General features: G+C 40.3%; 1 protein-coding gene across 4 annotated transcripts in view; it reads right to left on the minus strand.

Annotated features, from left to right (window-relative positions):
* Positions 1–309: 309 nt before the first annotated feature.
* LOC129698644 (signal transducer and activator of transcription 1-alpha/beta-like) overlaps positions 310–18,842 on the minus strand; it is a 46,782-nt gene continuing 28,249 nt past the window's right edge. For 3 of the 4 annotated variants that reach the window (XM_055637778.1, XM_055637779.1, XM_055637777.1), the window contains exons 15-25: positions 18,760–18,801; positions 18,150–18,233; positions 15,443–15,541; positions 14,724–14,859; positions 12,926–12,978; positions 12,736–12,830; positions 12,476–12,615; positions 10,770–10,958; positions 8,599–8,674; positions 5,584–5,686; positions 310–3,605 (exon numbers count right to left, since the gene is read on the minus strand). In XM_055637778.1, the coding sequence (XP_055493753.1) occupies positions 3,582–3,605; positions 5,584–5,686; positions 8,599–8,674; positions 10,770–10,958; positions 12,476–12,615; positions 12,736–12,830; positions 12,926–12,978; positions 14,724–14,859; positions 15,443–15,541; positions 18,150–18,233; positions 18,760–18,801 (1,041 nt within the window). In that variant the 3' untranslated portion in view covers positions 310–3,581. The remainder of the gene's footprint in view (positions 3,606–5,583; positions 5,687–8,598; positions 8,675–10,769; positions 10,959–12,475; positions 12,616–12,735; positions 12,831–12,925; positions 12,979–14,723; positions 14,860–15,442; positions 15,542–18,149; positions 18,234–18,759; positions 18,802–18,842) is intronic. The other variant, XM_055637780.1, reaches the window with a different exon arrangement.

Below are 18,842 nucleotides of genomic sequence, written 5' to 3' on the forward strand. Positions count from 1 at the left end.
GAGGAGGTATAGCGACAGGGGTTGCATCTTCTGGGGAGGGGGAAGTTTGGGTGGGAAGGGATGAGTTAACCAGGGAGTCTCGGAGGGAACAGTCTCTGCGGAAGGCGGAAAGGGGTGGAATCCCATTGGAGGTGGTGGAAATATCAGAGGATTATGTGTTGTATACGACGGCTGATGGGGTGAAAGGTAAGGACTAGGGGGACTCTAGTATACTAGAACTATAGTGAATTAATATCGAGTTTAAAAGTTATTAAGAATAATTTGGTCATTTTTGTTACATTGAGAAAGAAAATCCCACAAATAATAAGCATGTGTATAAATTGGTTTATTGAATATATTGTCAGCCAACAGTTAAAATGTGCTGCATTTTGTACAAGCGACAATGTTTCACATTAAAAACCAGTGATGATGACATTCGATTTTAAGCATTGGCAGGTCCTTCCATTTCTGTAGGTGACTCATCAATAATAACAGGCATTTTGAATTTGTTACTCTTGTGAGTTAGCACTCCTGTCCAATCAGTACTTTGAGACAGTCATCTGGTTCTGTAAGTTTTGCCAAAACCACAAGCCCTGAGTATGACATTGCATCAGCTTGGAAACATAGGAGGATTTATTCATGTCATCAGTTTGCAACAGAAGTCAAGTCTGTCAAATAAAAGCATGCTAAATGCTGCTTCACAACACTGCAAAGTACATATTTACAATTAAGAGCAACTTAAAGGTTATTTATTGTAGGGCAAATATTAAAATCAGCAATTTCCACAGCAAGTTGTTTCACCATAATTAAAGCCCGGTTCCTGGCGAACAGAAATAGCGCTGGTTTATACATTGTCAAAAAAAAATTCAAGTCATTCTTGAGATTTATTGAGGAATCTCGACACACGGAACTGCAGATGCTGGTTTACAAAATAAAAAGGACAAAGTGCTGGAGCAACTCGGTGGGTCATGCAGCAAAGTTCATGGGGTGGCAGATTGCAACTTTCACGTGGCCCGCCCTGTTTCGACGAATGCAATCAACCTGGTGTGCACAATCAAATCCAACAAGTTGTCCTACAACTTTAGGCTGTGCATGCCATACGCAAGAAGTAAAGTTCATTTATTTGGGGTTAGATGGCTGACAGCAAAGTAAAAGGATGCATGTTCAGATTTGATCAGACTCTTGGGAAAGTTCTTGGTGATTAGAGAAAGGGTAGTATTTCAAGGCCCCTGGAGCTTCTCCATTATGCAATATCTGATCATAGAAACATAGAAATTAGGTGCAGGAGTAGGCCATTCGGCCCTTCGAGCCTGCACCGCCATTCAATATGATCATGGCTGATCATCCAACTCAGTATCCCCTACCTGCCTTTTCTCCATACCCTCTGATCCCCTTGGCCACAAGGGCCACATCTAACTCCCTCTTAAATATAGCCAATCATGGCTCATTAAGATCCAACTTTTCATATCCTATGATTCCCATGAAGAGTTTATAAAATAATTTATTCGCTATCTTGAATACATTTGATAACTGACCACCCACTGGTCTCTGGGACAGAGAACTGCAACTGTTAACATTCCCATAAAGACATCCTTCCCATCTCAGTCCTACATGAACTTATCCCAAGACTGGGTCTCCTTTCTATCCTGAGGAAATGGCCTCTTGCTAATTCCCTGATTAATGTTCCGACAAGTTCCAACCCTATAATACAATACTATACCGTTTATCACTCCAATCAATGCTGTGGGTCCCTACTGCTCAATTCCAAGACTGCCATATTCAAATGATGAAAGGTTCTTTGGCCTGAAACAGTAAGTGTTTCTCTCTGCAGATGCTGCCTTATTTGTTTTAGGTACAATTTTAAGCATAACCTGTCCTGTTTGTTCATTTGCTTTCACAAAACACTTTCTTTGGATTCTGAGATAACTATTGAGTACAATGCAGATCCTGCTACAGGTTGGATATGCTATGCATAATAGTTGTGGAGTTCTAGTATTATTTGTAATCATGCAATGGCTTCCTGGATTTTTCTCTGCTAGTCTGATTAGTCGAGTTAAGGATCCCCAGGAGTCTATTCTTTCGCATGCAATAAAGGGACTTGTATCATAAAACCGAATGGACATAATGGATATAATGGATAGATAAATCAACCAGCACGAATGTTCATGAGTATCCTGTTTATGGGTTTTGAGATTCTGCAGAAGCAGGGTTAGCAGTGCATCTAACCTCAAAGATAACGCCTGCACCATATTGTTATTAATGCACAAGAGGGTGGGAGATCACTGTTGCATGAACAGTGCTGGAATCAAGTCATCTCATACTTCTATCCATCAGATGGTCCAAGGCTGTGCTGGTGATGTTAGATCTGGTCATTGTCATCCATCTTCAGATAGTGATGGCTTACAGAATGGGAGAGTGATCCATTTTGTACAGGGTCTCAGTCCTGATCTTGATTCACAGGGAGTGGTATTGTGCAGAAGGAATAGATGGAAATGTTGTCTTCACAGCGAGTAAACATAGAAAATGGGTGCAGGAGTAGGCCATGCGGCCCTTCGAGCCAACACACATTCAATGTAATCATGGCTGATCATTCAAAATCAGTACCCCATTCCTGCTTTCTCCCCATATCCCTTGATTCCGTTAGCCCTAAGAGCTATATTTGACTCATGAAAACATCCAGTGAATTGGCCTTCTGTGGCAGATAATTCCACAGATTCACAACATTTTTCCTCATCGCAGTCCTAAATGGCCTACCCTTTATTCTTAAAGGGGAAGGCATTTAAAGTAAGAGAACAATGATGAGGTGAAGGGTTTAGTCGGGCCACCACCAGCACTGACGAGGGGTTAGTCAAGAATATGGCAGAGCAGGTGTTTGAATGTACCATCTAGTGGCAGAGCTCCAAGAAATGACATTAGCATTTTGCATCAATGCAGCAGTACAAACAGACCTTTGCTCTGAGACTCCTACAGACAAAAGTAATTATCTTTGTGCTTCTATGGGAGGGGTCATCTAAATTAAAAGATTAGCAACTTGAACGGTAGTGCAGCAGTGAGATGGCTTCCATGTGAGAAAGTTCCATTCAAACGTGATATAAAGAGGAGCGCAGGTCAACAGTACAGGTCCAAATTCACTTGAATCTCATCTAAACAGAATTCTACTTAAAGTATGGTGAAAAAAACTGAATTTTAACTTGGCACAGAGAGACATTGGATTCCTCACAACTACCTTTAAATCTGCACCTTGTCTACGGACTAAAATACACCCATCCTTTGGGTCCTGGAGGGAATCGCAAGAGATTGAAAATTAGAGTTTGGAGGTAGAGGAGAAAAGGCAAAGCTATATGAGGATGGAGGTTGATCAATGAGCCCGACCGAGCCATCTTCAAAACCAGGGGTGCTTATGTCAACATCAAGAAAAAAAGTCACTCTTTAATTTAGCATTTTACTAGCAGTGTAACTAAAACATTACAACAGATTGCACAGCAGCTTCACCCTTTATGCTGAAAAGCACCACCATTTACATCGCAAGAGTTTTGTACTCGTGTCGAAAGTACCAAGTTTTGCCATAATTTTGGATCCATTGGTGTGAAGAATTCTCCTGGCTAATTTGGGTAAGCTGTACACAACTATTTCAAAGACAAAAAGTGGATATTTATATTTAGTATCATTTAACAACATTTTAACCAGTTCAAATTACATATTCCAATAAGATCCTTAAGATTAAACAACATGGCTTTCTCCCAGCAGTTCATGCATCCCATTTATTTACTTGGGGGCTGCTCTGTTGATATCAAGTTTAATCCTTTTGCAGGCATTCAGCAGATAGACTTCAGTCAGAGCATGAAGACTGTACATCACACTGCTCCCCAAACTCAGTTATCCACTGGAACAATAGTCATCTAGTAGAAGCTGACATCAGAAAGCGAACTACACCCTCCATTGGGAATAGTTGGCCAAATCCTGGTACTGCTATACAATGTGCTCTTGCTTCCTGGTCTAGGATTGCTGATTTATAATGACAACATCCATATAACGACCAGCACAGAACCCTCAGAAGTTCAACTTAAAATAGTGGATTTGTAATAAGTGTTCACTAACCGATTGAAACAAATTAATATGGTTACATTTGAACCGACTTGAACTAAATAGTCAATGGGATCATGAATTTGATATTTAAACTATTAAAAATTGGACTATCAACCAAATTAAGTAATTGATGTAAAAACTGAGATACCATGTCTGGATGTTGCCCTATTTATACCACAGCAATGTCTAGTTTATGTTCATGTCAAATAGTTGATATACATACAAGACATGTCAAAAATTAAAATAGGGCAGGCCAATGGCAGGCAAGTTCACAATCCCGTACAAAACAATAAAATTAGATGATTAGCAATTCATGAACAGTGATGAAAGAGAAAACTAAGACTTAAGGGCCTGTCCCACTTGGGCACCATTTGCGCGCCATTTACGCTTCATGATGCGTGCATTACGCTCGCATGGCGTGTGGTGAGACGTGGTGGCGCAGGCAGTGATGCGCGGTCGCGCGCGACGCCTCAGGATTTTGGGATTCACAAAATCTTCACGCGCCACCTGCGTGACCTGCAAATGATGACCAAGTGGGACAGGCCCTTTAGAAATTTTGATACACAATGCAGTGTAGAAAAGTGATACATTGTTTACACTAGCCAAATGGGGCCATACAGTTTAATTCCATTCCAACTTTAATTTATTCACCGGACAGCAAGCTAGCCTCAAATTGAGTGACCATTTACAGGCTTCAGGGATCGGTGCTGGACTCTGTCACCTCTATCAATGATTTTGATGAGAATCTATAAGGCAGGATTAGTAAATTTGCAGATGATGCTAAAATAGGTGATATGGGAGACAGTGAAAGTCATCAAGAAATACACTGGGCTCTTGATCAGATGGGCAAGTGGGTCAAGGAATGACTAATGGAGTTTTATTCAGGTAAGTGTATTTTGGGAAGTTAAACTAGGGCCGTACCAACACAGTGAATGGCAAGGCACAGGGGTGTGTTGTATAGCAGAGGGATCTAGATAGCTTCCTGAAAATATCATCTCAGATAGATAGGTTTATGAAGGTGAATTTTAACACATTGACCTTCAGATAGGGAATTGAATATAGAAATTGTGATTTTATATTAATTGCATAAGACATTGACAAGGCCACATTTGAAGTATTGTGTTCTGTTTTGGTCGTCCCGCTGTGAGAAAGTTGGAAAGGTTGAAGAGAAGATTTACAAGGATGTTGCCAAACTAAAGGGGGGGGGGGGTGGGGGGGGAAGAAAGAGTTAAATGTGTATGTGGAGAGAATACAGAAGGTATTAATATGCAAGTGGTTGGTCTCAGCTTGGACCCAGGCCAATGTCCTCCAATGACTGAATTTAGCACCCACTCTCTTCCAATGTTAAATTAGATGTCATCCAATCCAAAGAAATTCCAATATCCAATAATTAATCATCTCCAATACTTCAATGACAAAAAAAGTAAATGATGGTTTAACCAAACCACAGTAACCTATCAATTGATAACATATTGAATGCCATTTACAACTAGTAGTCACCTAAAGTCTAAAACTTACCACTGAATCAATATCTGAAGGACTCAATTGTCGTGTTAATTCACCAAAAACATCTACGGACATGGGGAGAAGATTTTCTGGTGATTGCAGTCTAGAAGGATGCCTGAAAGCAACAACATTAAACAGATTATTTTATTTCAAAGGCAGCAGAATTTTACTTGTTTTTCTTTTAAATCGTGGGTGCTACACAATCTGAAAATCACACAAAGTAATCCTTTCAAGTATTTTTACTGTTTGAGATTTGCCTGTCATTTAACTCACTGTGTATAACAATTGGTAGTAGGTAGGTCCTAATGATAGTCAGTCAGGAAACCCACAAGGTTCCCCGTCATCTATCTTCATTAAACCCCGTCCAATTATGGGCCTTTCATCCTAACAGGGGATTCTGTTCAAATGAAGACTTATGATACTTTAAAAATCACTTTTGAATTACCATTGGCCTAGCGTTTTAGTATATCAAACATTTTGCATTTGCAAATCCCATTTAATTTTGATATATAGAAACAAGGAACCACCGATGCTGGTTTATACCAAAGATAGACACAAAGTGCTATCAGTGGGTCAGGTAGCACCTCTGAAGAAAATGGATGGGTCCGTTTCAGGCCAGTGCACTTCTTCAGACTGAAAGTACGGGGAGTCGAGGTAAATAGCTGTAGGCGAGTAAATGTGAGAATCTAGGACTAGAGATCTAAGCCTCAGAATTAAAGGACGTTCCTTTAGGAAGGAGACGAGGAGGAATTTCTTTAGTCCGAGGGCGATGAATCTGTGGAATTATTTGCCACACAAGACTGGAGGCCAAGTCAATGGATATTTTTTAAGGCACAGAATGATAGATTCTTTGTGCCAGGGTTTATTGGGAGAAGGCAGGGGAATAGGGTTAGGAGAGAGAGATAGATCAGCCATGATTGAATGGCGGAGTAGACTTGATAGGCCGAATGGCCTGGATCTGCTCCTATCACTTACGACCTCAGGCAGGGCGATGCCTGGTAAGCCCATTGTTGCAAGACCCGCTGTGTTACTCCAGGACTTTGTGTCTATCTTTCGTTTTAAAGTGGTTGATTTAGTTCAACCGAGGGCAAGTTTAAAAAGTAACCAATTAGTGTTCCAAAATAAATGTAATATTGATATTTATACTTTTGTGTCTTCCCGCAAATTGACAAGCAACTGAATTTGCTATCAAACATATAAACCAGTCCCATCGTCTCCAACCCAATTATTTCTACACTATGGTGCTATGTTTGAGAGCCAATTTTCCACTATTTATTTGGATAAGCCATAGTTGGTACACAAGCCTGAAGATCGACTGCTTGCATGCTATGTTGTGGGAAACCGGACTTCAAGACAAAGTGCCTTACAACCAACACCCACTAAACTCAACCCAAAATAGTAGGTTTTGCAGCTGAAAAGTGTACCAGAAATTATGGTAAGCAAATAGTCCAAAGATTTCCTCAGTGATTTAAAGTTTTTAAACACAATCTTAATGGGACCTGAAGCTGGCAAATACCCTGATCGTAATGAGTTTTTTTAAAGTTGTAGTTATAGAAAATGGTTCAATTGGCTTTCAAATTCAAGAATGGCCACTATTGGATAGCCGAAGCTGCCAAGTGTTTATTGATCTCACTTGCTTCTTTTTGCCATCCCTTTAGTCCTTGGCTAATTACTTCCTATTCTGACACTGGTCACTGGCCGATTTCCTTCACTCACTTTGCTGACATTGAGCTAAATTAGTTACAGTGTTGAATATAAAAGCCGAACGCAAGAAGATAAAGCAACATCATTGCAGTGTTAAAGACCTGTCCCACTTATGCAACTTTTTTGGCAACAGCCGACAGCCGTCATAGGTCGCCGAAAATTTTCAACATGTTGAAAATTCAGTGGGGACCAGAAATACTCTACAACCCTTTGGATGACTAGGAGACTACTCATGACTATACAGGCGACACCCTGGCGACATGTAGCGGGGTGAAGCCTTTATGGTCGTGAGTAGTCGCCCAAAGAGTCGCACCTTGTTCTGGTCGCCGCTGGATTTTTAACATGTTGAACATTTTCGGCGACCTGTAATGACCTATGATGGGTGCCGGCAGTCACCGAAAAAGTCGCGTAAGTGGGACAGGCCGTTTAAGCTTAAATATTCTTAACAGTGATCTTTATTGTCTTGCTAATATTATAAATGAGAACACTACCAAAAATTATCCATAACCCAATTTTTCATGACTTTCAAATGACCATTTTGGAAGCAAATGTTTGTTGCAGAGAACTTTTTGTCACATTATAATGCCATACTGCTGTACCCAAGAGTGCTCTCCTATCCCACTAATGTATACTAGAGTGCTTGCCTCTCCTCCCCCACACCTCTAACATGGAGTGCTCCCCTCTTCTCTTTTCCTCCTATACCCTGGAGTGCCCTCCTCACCCATCTCTTTCATTACCCAGGAGCACGAACCTCTCCTCTTCCCCCTCCTATATACTAGAGTGCTTGCCTCTCCTCCCCCGCACCCCTAACATGGAGTGCTCCCCTCTTCTCTTTTCCTCCCCCTCCTGTACCCTGGCATACTCTCCTCACCCATCTCCTTCATCCACCCAGGAGCGCTCTCCTCACCCCTCCTGTACGCTGGAGTACTTTCCTCCCCATCTCCTGCACCCTGGAGTGCTCTAGTCAGAATAATACACCATGCAAATAGGCCTTTTGGCCCAACTTGACCATCCCAACCAAGATGCCTCATCTCACCTGCCCACGTTTGGCCCAAATCCCTCTGAATCTTACCTACCCTTGTAGTGTCCAAACGTCTCTAAAAGATGGTGATTTATAAACTTGGTTCTATATTACAAATAAAAACTAATCTCAAATACTTCAATCAACAGCCAATTCCCAGTGTGTTCCAGTCCAAGTATCTTGCATTTAGAATTTGTAAGATTACTACAAGAAAACTACAGAAAAGTAGGAACACCACATATACATGCACCACACGGCTTTTCTCCAATTGCTCTAATGCAGGTAAACAAATGATTACTTACACTTCAGAAACTGAAATCAGTTCGGTCTTTATATAACCACTTGCCTTGGCGTCATCCACATCCATAGGCTCTGAAGCTAAGAAAATGAAACAGGGATGGTTTGCAATTGAGACTGAAAATTATAAAATTTAGCATTTGAATGAATGAATGCCCTATTGTCACATGACAAGTCACAGTGAAATTCTTTGATTGCATACCCAAAGTACGCAAGTCACCACGTAAAGGGTACTGACAAGGTCACAAAGTATACACAGTATCTGCACCAGGTCCCCCTTTGTTCTCCCCCTCCCCCCAACATCAGGTCCTCCATTGTCCATTTTTCTCCCCCTCTCTAGCATGCAGGATCAACCTACTTGTACAGGAAACATTGTCTTGCCTACCCATTTAAACAAATCTTCATCAAGCCAGCCCCAACTGTGCTACTAAGTAATCCTCTTGCTGCCTGCTCCCATCCAGCAGAAGGTGCAGAAGGTACAGAAGCTTGAAAGGGTGCACTAAACACAGGAACAGCTTCTTGCTCACTGTTATCAGGATTCCAAATAGCCCTTCCATAAGCTAGGGAACTGTTCAATTCACCTCTACCCCATTGAAGACATTAGACTCGGTCTATGGAACTGAAGCATTACAATGCTGAGAACTATATTCCGCATCTTCACCGTTGCTCTATCTGTTGTACCTTAGTTGGAAAAGATTGTATCTATCAATGGTATATCCAATCTGTTTGGATAGCATGCAAAACAAAGCTTTTCACTGTACCTCAGTACAAGTGACAATGATAAACCTAATTGCATATCCAAGAAGAATTGTACAGTTGAGAGCGAGTTAATAGACCTAGTAATCTCTGCTGAAGTTATGGCAAGTCCATAACTTCAGCATTTGATACTGGGTGTTATTTTGCAGTTCATTCTAATCCAAGCAAGAGGAGCCCATGGTGCTGCTAAATCAGCAGAAAAGGCACACTGTGCAGTGAGCCCACTAGACTAAAAGGCAACCCGGAAATCCTTCGCTCCATAGATGCTGCCACACCCGCTGAGTTTCTCCAGCATTTTTGTCCATTTTTGTCCGGAAATCAATATGAGGACTTTTGCTCCAAAGACATGTACGCTATATTTTACAAGATGTTCGCAAATGATAATGATCTTCACCAAGTGTAATATGAAACTGCAATAACTCAATGCACTGAATCTCCACATACAATTACTCAACCAACACTCCCAAAAGACAGATTCACCTCAGCCTTGCTTAACAGCATCTCAAACCTCATTTGAATCTTCCAGCTTGCTTACAACGGCAGCTATACAAACCCGAGGCACACCACCAAAACCCACTATCCAGAGACGCAGGGTCAAACCAACATTGGTCAAATTTGAAGTTTAAATGTTAGGAATGGGATTTCCAATTGTACACTTCATGGAGGTAAATATACTGTAATCATTTTACAGGAAACATCTTTTCCTAAATGGACAAGATAATGTAAAAATTCCAAATGGGCAATATAATGAAGACAGTGTTAATATCCAATGCTCAGTCATAACAGGAATCCTTGCTTTATTGGGGGAAAGAAATTCTAACTTAAAAATATTCTAAACTCTTTTTCTCCTCACTGATTGCACAAAGGAGAATTTCCACTTACTATTTGTACCACCATTGTTTATAGACTACACAGAGGGAAACAATTGGTGGTCAAAATGGGTGATAATTGCCTGTGCAATGGACTTCCCTTCTGAAAATTTAATGGAATCAAATATATGAAATGCGGACAATGCTCAGACAACACTATAGTCCCTGTAGCACATTCGGAGAACAAATTCAGAAGCAATTCACTTCTATACCCATTATGGATCAAACAAAATGTGTTAATGATTGGCTTTTCAGTGAGATGTACTTGGCGAGCTTGTTACAAGTGTTATAGGTTTTGACATCAGATATAACATGCAAGTTAATGTTTGTCAGATTCTGCATAGAACAGCAAATTAAACATTATAACATATAGGTTACACAAAAAAGCTGTAGAAACTCAGCGGGTGCAGCAGCATCTATGGAACGAAGGAAATAGGCAACGTTTCAGGCCGAAACCCTTCTTCAGACTGCTCTTCAACGTCAAAGTCCATCTCACTGATTTACAAAAAGAGCATATCTGGCCTAATTTACATAGATCAATTTACACTTACGGTCTTTTGGCCTGGAGTAATACTTTCCAAATGCCTGATCTTTGGAGATGGAAGGGTACAAAAACTTCAAAGGATTTTCAGGAATATTTTCAGCTGCCATTACTTTGTAATTGCGAATGATATCTGGGAAGGTGACAGCTGACAGCTGATGCTTGGTGTATGGTTCCACAGAGTGAAACTGCGACTCTGCTGGGAAGAGAAATAAAAGATCAGAAAAAGATTTAAAAATATACAAAGTAGATACCCAAAGGGGTAGGCAAATGGAACATTATCAACCTCATAGATTCAAATGCATGAGTATTTTAAAAGTTGTTTAAAAATCTCAATACAAAAATACATCTCAATGTACAAGTACAAAGTGTTCCATTTTTGAAGACACTGTACTTCAACAAACTCAACTACTGTTTGTCTCTCTCCAACTACAAAGTCTGGAATCATTTAATGGTTGTCTATTTTAACCTCAAGATTTTATAAATTCCCCATAATTGGAACTATGTGGCATAGCACCAGAGACCTGGGATTGTTACGGACTACGGGTGCTTGTTTGTACATTCTCCCGTGACCTGCGTGCGTTCTCTCAGAAATCTTCAGTTTCCTCCCACACACCAAAGACGTACAGGTTTGTTGGTCAATTGGCTGGGTCCAAAATGTAAAATTGTCCCTAGTGTGTGTAGTATAGTGTTAGTGTGCGGAGATTGTTGGTCAGTACGGACTCGGTGGGCCGAAGAGCCTGTTTCCGCGCGCATTTATACCACACGCGCGCCGGACGGGTCTGTAGGTCTCCCCTTAGATATGGAGATTTTGTGTAACTATCCATATGTCCTGGTATGCAGTATTAGCATGTCGGGAACCGTATTATTTCGCCATCACGTATTAATGCGTTTCTGCTTGTTGGCTCGCATTTAGTTGTGCTTTATTTTATTTCTACAAGGAAAGATGTAGATTGGTTACTTCACACTAACCAATTTTAGAAGCTCCGCCTACCATGTGGTCTATATTATCAGAATTGAGTTCATACTGTTAGTCGAATAGTTGCTACGCTTGCCTTAACAATATGCTGAAGTGTACTGTGAGTAATCTTTAATAAATATGTTGTACCATGTTGTGCGAGTGACTGGCTCTTTTACAATCTCTAAACTAATAATTCCTAGTGTAGGAAGGAACTGCAAATGCTGGTTTAATTCTTGGTTCTCTTTATTAATTTAAAACACTTATTCAAAAAAAAGTATTTTGTGGAAACCAGCTGGGATTGAACATTGAACATGACCAAAACCCTCCATCACGGACAATATGAAAACACTGTATACGAAGCTGTACTCTCCCGAGAACTGGAACTAATTTTCTTTGTCAATATCCTTGCCATTCTTCAAGCTGAATAGCAAAACACTACAAATTTTCAAAATTAAATGTCAATTAACTGGCTAAAACAATAGTCTTTGTCATCTTCATTCATGTGGTGGTGAATTTTTGGAGTTTTCTACCCATGAAGTGCTATAAATTCAATAAAATTATTTTGAATATAAAAAGGAAGCAATGGTGCAGCAAAGTGCCGCTGAGATAAAAGGTTAACTTTTATCTTAGTGAATGATGGAGCAGATGAGAGGCACCAAATCCTATTCCAAGTTTTATTTAAGTTCTTAAAATAATAGCCCATCGCAAAACTATATACATTTTGAAAATTACAAAAGTCAATCCCATTCACTCACCATTTGACACCATTTCCACCCAGGTAAAAGTAATGGCACCTTCTCTGCTGCTCTCACTGAACCGCAGCAGAAATGTGCCTTGCAGCCTGTCCTTCAGCAAAGCGCGTTCTTTCTCCTTGCTCACAAATCCCATGATACACCTGAAAATTAACGCTCAATTTAGTTTATGCTTTTGTTATTTTTTTGCTTTTAAAAAAGGCAATGTGGTGCAAAAACGCTTACTTGGTTGGCATACGATTTTTATTATGCATTGTTCTTACCCGTCATTCCATAGAGGTAGAAGATGCTTTTTTATTAGCTCCAAAATCCCTTCAATCCAGAGCCAGAATGAGAAAGTCTTTTCATTTAGGTTCTCCTGTAATAATAATAATAACAATAAAAATGCAATGAATAAGAAACACAATATTTTAAGATTCAGTTTACCAACTTTAATAGAGGTTAACTTGTTACCTTGCAGAATCTTGTCCATGGAATTAAGTTCTCACTGAAACAGTTATTTGGACCTAAGGAAGGCAGGCAAAATAGTTGAAGTTAAACGATTTTCACCTCCAGGGTTTTGAGAGGAAATACTTAAAAAATTCTTGTACTCTAGTCCTAATGCAGTATTGAAAAGATGCATTAATCATCTGCCTTATTAGAAAGTTTTTAAAACACTGCCAATATTTTAGGAATACACAGATGCAAATTGACAAGAGAAAGGAACAATCAATATTAATTGAATACATATTCAACATAGATCATTAAGACTTAACATTCACAATATTCATTGTAATGCACAAAATGTCGTGGGCAATGCACAATTGCTAATTTTGACAAGCTCAGTATTTGTAACAAAGTCCTAGCAGCTAGTGTTTTCTCCACCTGCACATCAACTAGAAAGCTGGATGTTTAATTATCTTTGAATATTAGATAAAATGTTGTTACATTTCTTTAAAAATGCATTCTTTGCCAGTATTTGCAAATGCAAAATTACTGTACTGAAATGACCATTGTCTAATTGGAATTGACCAGTATGGATTTCTTCTACTGCTGTTCATCCAGCCTTCCTGGATGAACAACACCACTTCTAAAATGGATTAGATTTGGAATTTATAGAAAAGGAATCCCTTCAATTCCATTCCATTTAGACCATTCTTGGAACACCGTGGCTATCTTGTCTCTGATGATGGATGACTCCATCAGACTCGGGTGGCATGGTGGCGCAGCGGCAGAGTTGCTGCCTCACAGAGCCGCTGCCTCACAGAGCCAGAGACCCGGGTTCGATCCTAACTACGGGAGCTGTCCATACGTAGTTTGTACGTTCTCCCCGTGGGTTTTCTCCAAGTTCTTCCGTTTCATTGCACACTCCAAAGATGTACAGGTTTGTTGGCTTGGTAGAAATGCAAACTTGTCCCTAGTGTGTGTAGGATAGTGTTAGTGTGCGGGTATTGCTGGTCTTGGTGCGGACTTGGTGAGCCGAAGGGCCTGCATCCACGCAGTTTCTCGAAACTAAACTAAAAAGTAGTATAGAAACATAGAAATTAGGTGCAGGAGTAGGCCATTCGGCCCTTCGAGCCTGCACCGACATTCAATATGATCATGGCTGATCATCCAACTCAGGATCCCGTACCTGCCTTCTCTCCATATCCTCTGATCCCCTTAGCCACAAGGGCCACATCTAACTCCCTCTTAAATATAGCCAATGCACTGGCCTCAACTACCCTCTGTGGCAGAGAGTTCCAAAGATTCACCACTCTCTGTGTGGAAAAAGTTCTTCTCATCTTGGTTTTAAAGGATTTCCCCCTTATCCTTTAGCTGTGAACACTTGTCCTGGACTTCCCTAACATCGGGAACAATGTGTATGTGTAGGAAAGAACTGCAGATGCTGGTGTAAACCGAAGATAGACACAAAAAGCTGGAGTAACTCAGCGGGGGAGAAGGAATGAGTGATGTTTCAGTTCAAGACCCCTCTTCAGTGGTTAGGGATAAGGGAAACGAGATATAGGTGATGATGCAGAGAGATAAAGAACAATGAATGAAAAATGCAAAAAAGTAATGATGATAAAGGAAACAGACCATTGTTAGCTGTTTGTTGGGTGAAAACGAGAAGCGAGTGAGACTTGGGTGGGGGAGGGATGTCGAGGCTACCTGAAGTTAGAGAAATCAATATTTATACCACTGGGCTATAGGTTGGTATGAATTACTGTTCATATTAACAGACGAATACAATGTTCTTCGTCTATACCCTTGCCATTCTTCACGCTCTTACCTAGCAACTTTTCTTCAAGCATGTCGAGTTGTTCACTGTTAAGCCCACGCTTGGTGACGGAGGAGAACTGCCAACTTAATACCTCAGAGAGCTGACCCCATGTGGCAGCTGGGGGGTTGGAAAAGAAACCCAAGGTCTGCGGAAGAAGCAAAACTTAAAAGTAGATAACATACTTTATGATGACCATTCACCAAACTAGACTATTGTCAAAGCGTTACGCAATTCCTTAATCTTTTATAGATTTTAACCTTCATCAAGCAAAAATTGCCTTTATTTTTAAAAAAAAGGTGCAGAGTTGATATTAATAGTTAAGGGCAAAAGTGGAGGAAGATTATCTGGATGGGCCCCAAGGAAAAGGCTCATGTTACAATAAAGATACAAATCAGATTTCTGTATTAAGCAATCAATATTTAAATTTTCATTAAGTCCACGTTAAATTGAGAAGATCTGAATAAAACATGCATCTGGACTCTGATCTTCAAATAGATTTAATATTTTTCCTGCTGTGTTTGTGCATTTAACCCATTGCAGACTACTACACTTTGGATATACATTGGTTTGAACATTTTAATGTACATAACTAACTCAACATTGTCAATACAAAGACAGATGGGTAGACCCATCATTCAAATTCTACCTACATGGACAAAGACACTTGACAGAGAGACACCCAGAGACAGAGACACACGCAGAGAGAAACTAGTTGCATAGATACTTACCTTAGACTCACTAACGAGCATGTTATACCACAAGATGGAGGCCCAACCATTGGGAAGTTGGCTAACATTCGATATTACTACCAAAGGCAATGATGTCGTCTGTAGCAGGAGGAGGGAAAAAAAGTATTCATTTTGAAATGCATATTTTTGAAAGTAGGCTGAAATATTACAACAACCAAAACACAATAGAGAGCACTTCAAATTTGTGCCACAGACTCTTATCCCATTTTTCTACACTTTTACATCCTTTGCAAGTCTTCAGTTTTGTGTTCCAGAACACATTCAAAATTATTGTAACTAATGCACTTGTCTACATTGCAGCCACAACATACACAGTGCCCTCCATAATGTTTGTGACAAAGACCCATCCTTTATTTATTTGCCTCTGTACTCCACAATTTGAGATTTGTAATAGAAAAAAAAATCACGTGGTTAAAGTGCACATTGTCAGATTTTATTAAAGGCCATTTTTTATATATTTTGGTTTCACCATGTAGAAATTACAACTGTGTTTAAACACATCCTCCTCCCCCCCCCCCCTCTCATTTCAGGGCACCATAATGTTTGGCTCATGGCTTCACAGGTGGCTGTAATTGCTCAGGTGTGTTTAAATGCCTCCTTCATGCAGGTACAAGTGAGTTCTCAGCGCCTAGTCTTTCTTCCAGTCTTTCCATCACCTTTGGAAACTTTTATTCCTGTTTATCAACATGAGGACCAAAGTTGTGTCAATGAAAGTCAAAGAAACCATTATGAGACTGAGACACAAGAATAAAACTGTTCGAGACATCAGCCAAACATTAGGCTCACCAAAATCAAGCGTTTAGATCATTAAGAACAGAGCACTGGCGAGCTTACAAATTGCCAAGGAAGACCTCCACAGCTGATGACAGAAGAATTCTCTCTATAATAAACAAAAATCCCCCCAACACTTGTCCGATAGATCAGAAACACCCATCAGGTGTGGATTTGTCAATGACCACTGTCAGCAGAAGACTTAATGAACAGAAATACAGAGGCTACACTGCAAGATGCAAACCACTGGTTAGCTGCAAAAATAGGATGGCCAGGTTACAGTTTGCCAAGAAGTACTTAAAAGAGCAACCACAGTTCTGGAAAAAGGTCTTGTGGATAGATGAGACAAAGATTAACTTATATCAGCGTGATGGCAAGAGCAAAGTATGGAGGAGATGAGGAACTGCCCGAGATCCAAAGCATAACACCTCATCTATGAAACACGGTGGTGGGGGTGTTATGGCCTGGGCATATATGGCTGCTGAAGGTACTGGCTCACTTATCTTCATTGATTATACAACTGCTGATGGTAGTAGCATAATGAATTCCGAAGTGTATAGACACATCCTATCTGCTCAAGTTCAAACAAATGCCTCAAAACTCATTGGCCGGCGGTTCATTCTACAGCAAGCCAATGATCCCAAACATACTGCTAAAGCAACAAAGGAGTTTTTTCTAAGTTAAAAAATGGTCAATTCTTGAGTGGCCGTCAATCACCCGATCTGAACCCAATTGAGCATGCCTTTTATATACTGAAGAGAAAACTGAAGGGGACTAGCCCCCAAAACAAGCATAAGCTAGAGATGGCTGCAATACAGGCCTGGCAGAGCATCACCAGAGAAGACACCCATGTCCATGAATCGCAGACTTCAAGCAGTCATTGCACGCAAAGAATATGCAACAAAATAACAAACATGACTACTTTCATTTACATGACATTGCTGTGTCCCACACATTATGGTGCCCTATGTATAAACACTGTTGTAATTTCTACATGTTGGAACCACAATGTCTAAAAATGGCCTTTATTAAAATCTGACAATGTGCACTTTAACCACATGTGATTTTTTTTGTTCTATTACCAATCTCAAATTGTGGAGTACAGAGGCAAATAAATAAATGATGGGTCTTTGTCCCAAACATTATGGAGGGCACTCTAGGTGGTGGAGGGAATGATGAATGAAGTGCCAACTAAATTGGCTGCTTTGTCCCAGATGATATCAGAACTCAACTGTTTTGAAGCTAAACTCAACCAGGAATGCGGATTAACTCTGTCCCAATGAAAGCTGAAAAGCCTTTCCCATAAACATAATCTGTTTCTCAATACTCTTTAGATTTTATCCTCTGTCGAACAATGGACCAAATAAAGCTGATCTGTTTCACTGCTTCAATTTTATATTCACTGTTACCTGATGATATTATACCAGACGTTATAAGTGAAAATATACCAATTGGAATTGCAATTTACAATTTTAAATAACAAATGTGATTAACTTTCACACAACAACATTCAATCCCTTCCATTCTATTATAAATATTGGCATTTGGAGTAAATGATTTGAAGTTTCCTTCGCCACAACCTACATCCAGTTTCTCCATTATTCGAGCTCTTGCATGTTCCTTCCCCACTTACACAAACCCCCATGCCTTTCCTAAATTATAATCATCCCCACCTTTAGATATGTTCTGGGACCACCATTCTCTTATTCATACAAATGATTTCAACAATATAGAAAAATCACTAAATTCTGTTTTATCCTACTTAGCTGAACTTCAGTCCACCGCCTTGCACACCATCATATAGTGGAAGTCTACATTTTTATGGTCTACTGCAATCCATCATATCAGATCAATAAATGATCACACAAAACTGTGCTTGCACTTGCACACGCAGGCAGGTGTATGTGCACCTTACCTCCAGATCAATTGGCTGGTTCTGGTGACAGAATTGTGTCTCAAAGCTGATTGAATGAAGTTCTTCGGTTACAATGAGGGGACCCTGGTTGAACAGAAAGGGGGGGGGGGGGGGGGGGGGAGAAGAGAAGTTTAGATGATGATTTCAAGCACAATGTCAATATACAGCAAAAGTAATATTCACAAGGATTTTGATTTCAATACACTGGGGTCTAAAAAAAACCCAAAATCAATAAGGACGGGATGGCACGGTGGCGCAATTGTAGGGTTGCTGCCTGACAGCACCGGAGACCCCGGTTCATTCCTGGCCACGGGCGCTGTCTGCACGGAGTTTGTACGTTTTCCCCGTGACTGCGCAGGTTTTCGGTTTCCTCCCACACTCCAAAGACATACAGGTTTCTAGGTGAATTGGCTTGGTAGAAGTGTAAATAGTCCCTAGTGTTAGTGTACGGGAATTGCTGCTCGGTGCAGATTCGTTGGACCGAAGGGCCTGTTTCCACACTGTATCTCTAAATTAAACTAATAGGTAAGGAGTGTTTGAATTAGTTTAAGTAGTTGAAGTTTATATTGCTTGAAGTTTATATTGGGAGGCACCACAATCTGGCACTTACTTCTGTCGTTCTACTTCCAGTATTTTTCTGTTCTTTCAGTTGCTGCAATAGAGAGAGACCATGTTGAATTAAATGTGAGAGAC

Source organism: Leucoraja erinacea, chromosome 7 (assembly GCF_028641065.1).
Source record: "Leucoraja erinacea ecotype New England chromosome 7, Leri_hhj_1, whole genome shotgun sequence".
Taxonomy (NCBI): Eukaryota; Metazoa; Chordata; class Chondrichthyes; order Rajiformes; family Rajidae; genus Leucoraja; species Leucoraja erinaceus.